This window comes from Trifolium pratense, linkage group LG3 (genome assembly GCF_020283565.1).
Source record: "Trifolium pratense cultivar HEN17-A07 linkage group LG3, ARS_RC_1.1, whole genome shotgun sequence".
NCBI lineage: Eukaryota > Viridiplantae > Streptophyta > Magnoliopsida > Fabales > Fabaceae > Trifolium > Trifolium pratense.
Genome location: NC_060061.1, coordinates 44,376,302 through 44,387,723, shown reverse-complemented (window position 1 = coordinate 44,387,723; position 11,422 = coordinate 44,376,302). Strand labels below are relative to the sequence as shown.

Sequence of the window (11,422 nt, the reverse complement as noted above, 5' to 3'; positions counted from 1 at the left end):
TCATGCTTTTTAGGTTAGTTTGATTTGTCTTAGGATTAGATCGTCAATATAATAATAGTGGCTTAGTTTAATCAAACTATTGTATACTTTCACATTTTTGAATGATCTTTAATATTCATGTTTATAGAGGCGGCCTGCACACATATGTGGCATGTGTGACGACATCAGGCCTCAACTCAAAATTTTGAGGTCCTATAATATTAGTTATATATTATTTATACATACAAAATATCAGATGTATATTAATTGATTAATTTTTAGGCCTTAAAGTAATAGTTATATATTGTTAATGTTCATAAAATATCATATGTGCATCAATAAATTAGTTATCTATACTCGTAAATATAGTTCTAGTCCATTTTAATCTTTGCATAAAATTTAAACTTAGATTATGATGTTCCTTTTTGACGTTATATACAAAGATAATTGTTTTGTATTCTTTGTCTCATTTGATTTAATATTGGTAATTTATATGTTTACAAGAATAAGAGTGATTTTTTTTTGTATTATATACAAATTAAATTGACAATTTTTTTTTAAAAAATATTTTTTATTAAGGGGCCATTTTTATATTTTGCACAGAATTCCCTAAAACTCGGAGACGCCACTGCATGTTTATAATAGTATAAGAACACCTCCGATAAAAATTTAGATTTTTTTAACACAAGATGAATCAGTTATGTGCAAAAAATTAAAAAATTCATATTTAATTCATCTCTTGTTAAAAAAAATTAAACTTTTGTAACAAAGATTCATATAATGTACTAAACATGACCGCAAAAAAAATTAAAATTTCGAATGATATGCATGAGTTGAATGAAAAGTAGGGACTAAAAACCTTGAGTGAAGAAACTTCAAGGACTAAAACGAAAATTCTGTAAAACTATAAGGACCAAAAACATATTTAACCCTTAAATTTATCTATTGGCATTGTGACATGTAAAACTATTTGAGAGATGTTTTATACAATAATAACTTGGTGAGTTCTAACATGGAAGAATTGATGAAGTCTTCCATGGTGCACAAGTAGTCACAAACATTATAACGAATATGAGTTTTACAAAATTCACCGTTGGATTAAAAGTTTATATCATATAGATCATCCATAAATTTTTTAAAGAAATTAAAAATCATTTGATATGTCATTGAGACTAATCAAGATTAACGGTATTTAATAAAAATCCATAAACCGTTAATTTTGATCGGTCTGAATAACATATTAAATAATTTTTAATTTTTTTTTAAAATTTTATGGATAATCTATATGATATAAATTTTCAATTCAACGGTGGATTTTATAAAATTCGTATTTATTACAATGTTTTTGACTACTTGTGCACCATGAAAGACTTCATAAAGTCTTCCATGTTAGCCAAAGCTTAATAACTTATGTAAACAACTTCTAGTTTATATAAAAATTAAGGGTCTTAAGAACACATGTTAAGATATACCAAAATAGAAATTCAACATTTAATGATATAAGAAATTTAATGTTTCAAAAGTCAAAATGCACAAATTAGCTTTTAATAATTTCTATTTTTGCTTTCTTAACATATGCCTTAAGGGCACAAGCTAACCTTCTCCAAAAATTATTTTGATTCCAATGGACATCAATTCAATATAGCCCGGTGACCTATTTGTTATCTCTCATTTTGTAATGAACAATCTTTTTAATTGTTCATTAATTTACTCTAAGAAAGAAAAATAATTAATTAATTAATTAATTATTAATCTAATAAAGTGAAGGAAGTGTATGGTAGTTTGATTGCATCGTGTGGCGATAATGGGTAGCGAAGAAGAGAGGGTTCTTGAGAATCAACTCGAACTTCAATTGAATGAACAAAAAGACTCTCTTTCTGCAATCGATCATGCTCTTCTCATTGATCCAACCAATTCCGAACTCCGAGAGGTATGTAATCAATATGTGATTTCTGGAAATGCAATGCAACCCTATATGTTCAATTTCAATATTTGAATGGAATGGATCCTCAATTCAATTTAAAGCTTCAATTTTTCACTTGAAATTGGTGTGTTTTATTATTATTGTTACTTTTGTATTCTAAATTGACATGCTTTGGAAAATCCATTTGAGTTGTTGGTTGTTATATGGCTATATGCCTATATGCATGTTTAAGGTTAATTGCTGTGTTGTTTAATGGAACTGAAAGCCTATTCGATAATTCGATCACAAATTCATTCGATAATACTAGTGGGCTGAATTGTTTGATATCACAGGTTCATGAGGAGCTTGTTCAGTCTATTAAGGATGCAGAGGAAGGACTTCTTCACCTAAAGCGTTCAAGATTATTATCTGAAGCAGACACATTGCTGCCTAGTACTAATATTTTTGCTGAACAAGAAGAGAAAGTGGAGCCAATTGATCCTGCAGATGTTGAACCAGAGCCGCTACAGGAAAAATGCTATTCTGTTGGATCTATATGTAGATTCCGTTACAAAGATGGGCGTTGGTACAATGGTAAAGTGCTGCAATCGGATAATTCAGTGGCAACAATTTCATTTCTAACTCCTACATCTGAGAATATGATGGTAAGTAAATTTATTTTGGTCAAGTGTATCTCTTTTTTCTTCTATTTTGGTGACAAAATGTATATTGCAGTATTCTATTTTATATTTTTGACTAATATAGTTTTTATCCCCTCGAATTCCTATACCTTAATCTGTAACAAATAACAAAAAGAAGGGACCTTGAAAATTAAAAAGGCAAATGATTAGTTCATATGTGCTGTCTCCAATACCCTCATTACTCTTCACCTTTTACTCCACCCCTAAAATGGAAAATGATTAGCTATATGTTGTCATAGTTTATTTTTATGTCCTTGTGGGACAATATAAATACACGTTCATGTATTTTCCCCTCGCAATTTCAGCTTTCATGGTATGTGTCCAAGTGGTCTAGAGTTTGATCCTTGCAGTTCAAATTATTCTTACATGAATTTAAGCACAATATAGGTAGTCTTATGTGTTATCCATGCCTGAAGTCCAAAGGGTTCTTGTGTGAGTGGGTGTATTTTAAGATATCATATAAAATAATCTACAGGTCGCAACATAATAAAGCATTTGGAGTAGTTGGTTCATGACAATTGGCAGTCCGAACTCCCAAAATACAGTTCATATCTTCCAATATGGGAGCTTCGGAATTATGACACTGAAACTAAGACAATGTGATATAGGACACCACGGATCAATAAGTTTGATGACCCAATCATTGGGTCCAGCTCACACACTTACATCTTCTAGAATGGTGAAGAGCAGGGAACACAGAGTCGGTTAGGATGCTCCCTGAGTTTCAGGGGATTTCTGTTACAGACTCCGATATAAGAGGGAGAGAAGGGGATAAGAGAATTCGTTCTTGAAATTGGTCAGAGTCAGTTAGGAGGTATTTACATATGGATTAGGAGCTTGCTCTGGACTAAGTATCAACCATTGTAGAGCTCCTGCTCATCACTTTTCTATTCAATAATAAACTGTTGCAGAATTCATTTTTCTAGTTTCTATCATACTGAAAAGTAAGACAATTAGTGATGAAAATAGGCAGGCTGCATCATAGAGCCTATGGCATAGTCCAAATATGAGTCAGGCCAGGTTCTGTAATCTGCTTATTTATTAAATAAAATCTTCCCAAAGGTTTTCTCAAAATCCTAAATCCTATTTATTAAGCTTAATATTTTAGGTTTTAGGCCATTTTAAAAATCTTAGGCCTACTAGGCAAACTATTCAGGTAAATGTAAATGATAAGATAATAATTTTATTATTATTATTATTATATTAGATTTTTTATTACTCGCTTAAAGTTTTTATATTGTTGGCCTACATAAAAGACTTGAACCTACATGCTCATTTAGTGATTAGCTTATTTAAAGGTCTTATTGCAAAATAGGGTTTGAAAGGATTTTGATGTTAAGTTAGACTTTTAATAAAGCCAACCTTAAAAAATGACCAATATCCTGTAGACAATAGGTAAGATTTTTCTGCATTTCATTATTCCAATGCCATACTTGTAAAACCTTTGCCATTCAAAAAACAAACTTGTAAAACCTACATTTCTGTGTATTTCTTTCTTTTTATATTTCGTACGAGGGTTCCTTATCCTTCTTTTTTTCCTTACTATTTTCTCATTCTAATACAATTTCTATAATAGAAAAAGTGAATATATTTAGAGGATTTATGTTAAAATATGCTACAATTGTGCAGCTATGCGGACATTTATTCTGTATTTGATGTTTCAACAGTTCAGGTTCTTCTCATCATACTTCAAATTTGTTTTTTACCAACTTATTTGCTACTTTTTTCTAGTGTGTGGAAAACTGTTGTATAAGATATAATATAACAAGAAATCGTTTATATGAAAAATGATTCATTTTACATATCACTAAATAGTACTACACTTTACATATAGCATCCAACAATATCAGTAATTAAATTAGTAAAATCCCAGACAAATCTCAATTTTTTTATATTAAATGAAGTTAAATATTTTTGTTTGTTTCTTAGAGGTTTCAATCACCTCATCAATGAGCTAATGTTAGCTAGTAAAATCTGGAGTCTGGACATTAAAAAGCTTTTTTCCTGGTATATTGCTTTTGTCTTTGTCATTCTTAGTGTATATTGTATCTTATTCCTTCCTCATATAATTTCAGTCTTAATTGTTCTCAAGGATTTCATAGTAACCTGATCTGCCATTAATTACCTTATACTAGGATAAAAAACAAGAAAAATAATTCCGATTTAACAATATGTGGATTGCATGTGTGTGAAGTATAATGGATTTTTTTTTTCTTCTTCGAAGAGTATAATGGAATTGCTACTTCTTCGAAAGATGTCTGTCTTATCATTTTTATGCCTTAAAACTTTGGTTCCAAATTATTTGATGAAATCAATTGCTTTTCATGCCATTTACTAACACTAGAACACCAAAGTGCAGATTTGCAAGTTCTTTTTACAACAGCGATGTCGATTTGGTAGTAACTGTCGCCTATCCCATGGTAAGCTGATGATATTGAGAAAATTTAACAAAATCGAATAGATTAGAGGTGTAATCACACAGACATCGTTACAATACTCTTTCAGTCTTTCACTAAACATAGTGATATTTGCACTTTTAAGTGCACATATTCAATGAGCATATAGACCCTTTTTTTCCCTTCAAAAGAGAAGTTTTTGTTCAGATTCGGGAGCTAGTGCATGCGAATATACTTCTGTCGTCGAAGTTATACATAGTTTTTTTTTTTTTTTTCAATTATAGTTTTCAATTTTTTTTTTATCATCACTAGGGAAAACATTTTTTTAAATGATGTTTTTCCATGAGATATAAATTTTGTTTAACATCTTAAAACATGTAGGTGGCTTGTGTACTTTTTCACCTAGATTTGAAGGTAGTATATAGTTGTCTAAATTTCATTCTGGTTCATTGCAGGCTATATGTTTGGCATTTAGTTTTAAAATGACAATCGTTTCTCAACTCAATATTTGTGGCATTGGGGGTGAAATGCTTCACTTCTTTACTCATTCAGTTACTTCTATTTACCTAAGTTTCTGCATGCTCCAAGACACATAAGAGCATTGGGGAACTAGGCTAAGAAAGAAAAATAAACAAATGACATACTTAGTAGTTAATACTGTTTAATGCAATTTATTTTTCTGTGGTTGTGAATATGAAGGGTTAGATGCTATTGGAATCCGCTTATTTATTTTTTGGTCCAGAATTAACCCCTCCCCCATCCCCTCTAATTTGAATATTTAATCATGGTTTGGTTGTTCAGAAGGTGATCTTTGTATACCATAAGTCTATTTTCAAATGTGTGTTGCTGTTTTACAGTCGTTGAAGTTATAGGATTCAGATAAAGAGGGGGACAAAAAAATACATGGAATTTTTATTATAGTTTTATAATAGAATTGAACTCCTAATTCTACTCAAACAGGGTAAAAATATCATGATAGTAACTAAGAAATATTGAATTATTGATGTATTTATCTTAATCTTAATTAAAAACAGCATTAATATCAAGATATTAGATATTTGCATAGCTACAGTTATACTTATAGGCTTAGCATCTGCCTGTTCATTATTTTCTGAACAGTTGTGTTCATATTATCATATAATTTTTTTTTGATGGACATATTATCATATAATTTGTTAAGTATGTAACAGCTTTTGTACTATCTATGCTTACAGGAATTGATGTTCCACTATCCTCCCTTAAGGAATATGTCCCAACAATCTGGAAACCATCCCTTGCAGGGTCAAGCATATGGGCAGTCTCAAATGCAAATCCAGGGATTTGGAGAGAAGCTGAGCTTGAGTCATGGGACGAAAAAGCTGGAGTTGGACAAGTTGTTTTCCGAGACGATGGAAGTTCTGTGAAGCTTGGTGCACAAGATATGGTATTATCTGAGTATGCAGATGTGAGTGACATAGATAGTGATTCCAGCTTAGAACAATCCGATTACAGCGGCTCAGAGGAAGAGGAACCACAGGGTTTAGGATTTATGGATAGTACCAACTTACAGAAAGGTGTTCAAACCGAAACTGCAATATTTGCGACGTGGGAGAACCATACCAGAGGAATGGCTTCCAAAATGATGGCTAATATGGGTTACCAAGAAGGAACGGGTTTAGGTTTAACTGGACAGGGCATGCTTAATCCCATACCGGTGAAGGTCCTACCACCAGGACAGTCCTTAGATCATGCGCTTAAGTCTCATAAAGTGAAAGAGAACACCCAGACGAAAAGAAAGAAACGTACCCGAGGTGGTCGGAGAAAACGCGAGAAGAAATTTGCTGAAGCAATTCGTGCCGCAAAAGAAGAAGAAGAATCGCCACCAGATGTCTTCTCACTAATAAACACTCAACTAGCAATGCACGGTGAAGCTTCCAATGAAGGATCAATGAAGAAGCAGCAAAGTAAAGGTTCAGCAGAAGTTAAAAAGGTGGATAGGAAGGTGTTGGTTGCTTATGAGAATGATGTGAAGGATCTGAAAATTCAGGTTCTAAAGTTTGAACAAATGGCGGAAGCAAACAAGAGAGAAAAACCTGTTTACGACGCTGCTATGAAAAAATTAGTCCAAACCCGCAAGGCTTTGGCTGAGGCTGAAGCAGTTCACGCTTCTGCCTCAGATGATGTTGTTAGCAAAGAGAAAGAAAAGAGATGGCTTAAGTTTTAGTTAGCACTTAGGACTCAGTTCTATTTATCCTTATGCTGATACTTTGAAAAGAAGAAATAGGGAAGAAATCTCACAGGTGTAAGTAACTCTACTAAGATACTAGTAAGATTGTCTTGTACATGCACTGTCACTGTTCTATCTACTATAAGTGGAAGACGTCTATTTTTTCCATTCACCTGAGTGGTCAGTATTGTACTGTTCTTTAAGCTGTTAGTTCATTTGCATGAGTTACTTACTGTATGTTTGGGCGATTGTTTGCCAAATGTGATTTTGGATGAAATTAACTTTGCACTTGTTTGGTTGTGTGTTAAGTTATAAACTCACATCCTGCATCCTAATGTCACTTACACTGATATTACGAAGTTGAGGAGTGCTATGAACACTCACTTTTTAATACTCGCTCTAACTTACACAAGAGTTAGAGCCAACCAAATAATTGGATATAGTCTATTATAGTTGGTCTCCAACCAAATACTATAATTTTCAGGCTGAACCGAGTGTTCCAAAGTTGTTGCACTGCTAAGTGCTAACAGGAAATCGACATCAAACTCCACACGGACCTGCATACTACGCAAGAACCTGTAACAACCACGCACACAAAACGTTGCCTCTCCCTCAATCTCCCAACACACTTTTGTCTGTTGTTCCTTCCTGCAGAATTACATCTGCTAAAAGCTCCTCCATAGCAGATTTTCTGTTATTCTCAGATTCATTCAATTCCCTCATCCACTGCCAGTTCCAACGATGCCTTGAGTATCTATGCCGCAATTTGAAATTTCTCTACTACTGAAATGTTATAGTCTGTTGCTAGCTTGTATAAATCCTCAAACTCACTACAAAACTTTAAATTTCCTAACCATTTGTCCTCCCAAAACCTCACTGTTTCTCCATCTCCTAGACTCCTACCTTTGTCTTCATTAAGTTTGCAAACCAACAATTTAAACCATACTCACGCTCGCACGCATGCATGCAGACATATATATAGAAATTCGGCACAAGTTAATATGCATAAGGTCAATCTTATGTACGGTGCATAAGTTAATCACAACCATCCGATCATAGACATTTTGATGACACATGTTATCATCTCAAAATCCCAAACTAAGTAAGTTTCGAATTAAAAGTCAAACTAAGTAAGTTTCGAATTGATTCATGTTCCAAATCATGTCCTCAAGTTTTTCCAACCGTTTATTTTGGTTATTTCGCTCAAATAAGTGTTTTCAATTTTTTTAGGTTTTAAAGATTGAATCGTTTTTTAAAATCTCTACCTCCACTGTGAAATCTAAGAATGGATTCATGATCAGCGTTAAATTTCGAGTAACATGGTATACCCACTCGTAATTTTCGGTTGAGATTTAGTGTTGTTGTTGTTGTGATCGTGAAGGTTTTTTGAAGCTTTCATGGCTTCCCTTCATGTTCTTCATGAGGAAGAAGAAGGTGGAGGTTGAAGACGATGACGTGGCGACACGTCATTGGCTCCCTCCAATTTTAAGTCATGACCGTTAGATTATTATAAAACGATCCAAAGGTTCAGATCTGTTTTGATTTGTTAAATCCTAGCCATCTGATGGATCAGAAGGCCGACATATGAGATCTGTATCACGCGCCATGGACTGGCGCCGCACTGAATCGTTTCTTCTTTTCTACTTTTTTTTTGAAAATGGACTGGGCTTGGGCCTGGACTTCTGTATTTGTTTTCTGCGCCCCCTGACTTACGTTCTGCACCCCCTCTACTTGCTTAATTTTTATGTTTTTATTTTTAGCTTAATCAAATAAGTGCTTACTTGAACAAGTGCTTTTATAAGCACTTGAGTCCAGGGAAACATGGCAAGAAGCATCTCTTGTTGCTGAAATTTAAGGATTCAAAAAATCTATTTTACCCTCATAGTCAATATTAATGAATTAACATATTGAAACCATTTAACAAGACTAATGGTTTCAGTATATAACATTAGTCAATATTAATGGGTTAACAAAACTGAAACCGTTTACCAAGACTAATAATTTCAGTGTATAACTTATTGAAACCATTTAACAAGATTAATGGTTTCAGTGTATAACATTAGTCGATATTAATGGGTTAACAAAACTGAAACCATTTAACAAGACTAATGGTTTCAGTGTATAACTTATTGAAACAATTTAACAAGACTAATGGTTTCAGTGTATAACATTAGTCAATATTAATGGGTTAACAAAACTGAAACCGTTTAACAATATTAATGAGTTAACAAAACGGAAACCATTTAAAAAACTAATGATTTCAGTGTATAACTTATTGAAACCATTTAACAAGATTAATGGTTTCAGTGTATAACATTACTCAATATTAATGGGTTAACAAAACTGAAACCATTTAACAAGACTAATGGTTTCAGTTTATAACTTATTGAAACCATTTAACAAGACTAATGATTTTAGTGTATAACATTAGTCAATATTAATGGGTTAACAAAACTGAAACCGTTTAACAATATTAATGGGTTAACAAAACGGAAACCATTTAAGAGACTAATGGTTTCACTGTATAACATATTGAAACCATTTAACAAGACTATTTTTTTCACCATTTTTGTGAAAAATTGAAAGTCATTCAAACACCATAAACCTTTAATTTCTTTCATCCAAAAGCTTCCAAACACTTCCAGAAATCGAAATATACCAAGAAACACGAAGAAAAACCAATAGAAAAGCATACCCAAAGTTCAAAAATAGTTAAGAGAAAACTTATTTGGTTAGCTCGATTTAAAGACAAACTAAGTAAGTTTCGAATTGATTCATGTTCCAAATCATGTCTTGAAGCTTTTCCAACCGTTTATTTTGCTTATTTTGGTTATATACTGAAACCATTAGTCTTGTTAATTGGTTTCAAGATGTTATACACTGAAACCATTTGTCTAGTTAAATGGTTTCATACTGTTATACACTGAAACCATTATTCTAGTTAAATGGTTTCATAGCGTTATACACTGAAATCATTAGTCTTGTTATTTGGTTTCAAGATGTTATACACTGATACCATTAGTCTAGTTAAATTGTTACATAGCGTTATACACTGAAGCCATTATTTTAGTTAAATGGTTTCATATGGACATTAGTGCCAAGATGTTATACACTGAAACCATTGTTATTAAGTAAAACATCACATAACCATTTTACAAAACAATGCTACATAAAGCAAAAAATCATATAAAGCAATTAGGGTTAGTTTAGTTGAGAACAATTTGGATAGTATGCATGAGATATTGGATTCGATCATTTTTTTTATTGTAAAGAAAAAAATTCATATATATATATATATATATGTAATTAATGTATGAGATTTTATTTATATTGTGATTATGATTGATAAAACTTAAAATTAAATTGTATGTTTGACAAGTATGCTTTATATATACATGAACCATTGGTTATTATTTTGGGCTTCGAGGGGGTGTATGACGAAAATTAATTAAAAATGGATTCTTATAATATATACTTCAAAGGAACAAAAGTTATTATTTAATTGGAAACGAGGGGCGCGCTAGAAATTTGGGGGGGTGCGCTAGAAGTTTGGAGGAGGGAAAAAATTGGGGGCGCGCTAGAAATTTGGGGGAGGAAAAAAAAATTGGGGGGCTCACAAGAAATCTAGGAGAAAAAGGAAAAAAAAACTGAGGGGTGCACTAAGCAAATGGGGGGCGCGCAAGTAATGTGGTAGTATATGGGGGACGCGCGAGTAATGATTTGCCTAATTTTGAGCTTGAGCTGACTTTTGGTGTAGGAAGCAAATATGCTGGGTGTAGGAAACAAGTTTATGCATGGTGCATAAGTTTTGACTTATGCACCATAACCATACCCTAGAAATTGATAGTCATTTTATTGTTGATTTTGTTAGGCATTGGACGACCTCCTGAGAAAATGGATCCTGCGACATTTGTTCTTCGATCTTTCACTAAACAGAAAAGGGAAGAAGTATCTTTTCTTTCATTTTGAAGTTTGAATTGACAAACTGGATTTAGGCTGAGGGACATCTTTTTGACGATTATAAACAATTTTCAAGGCAAGCCTAATTTATAAAATAGCATATAATCTAGTGTGAACTTAAAGTAGCTATTTTAGCCTATTTTATCTTGCCAAGAGACACAAGGAAACTTAAAGTATTAGGGTCCGTGTGGCCCAGCTTTTTTAGAGCTTATGTAAACAGCTTATGTAATATAAATTAAGTTTTATGATATTTTATAAGTTCACATTAGTGAAAATT

The 11,422-nt window shown here is 32.6% G+C and overlaps 1 protein-coding gene across 1 annotated transcript; it reads left to right on the top strand.

The window, feature by feature from the left end:
• Positions 1-1,680: 1,680 nt before the first annotated feature.
• On the top strand, positions 1,681-7,477 carry LOC123916824 (zinc finger CCCH domain-containing protein 18-like). The gene is made up of 4 exons (XM_045968386.1): positions 1,681-1,909; positions 2,236-2,547; positions 4,943-5,003; positions 6,194-7,477. The coding sequence occupies exons 1-4, from the start codon at positions 1,784-1,786 to the stop codon at positions 7,180-7,182; spliced, it is 1,488 nt and encodes a 495-aa protein (XP_045824342.1). The 5' UTR covers positions 1,681-1,783; the 3' UTR covers positions 7,183-7,477.
• The last annotated feature ends 3,945 nt before the right edge of the window (positions 7,478-11,422 follow it).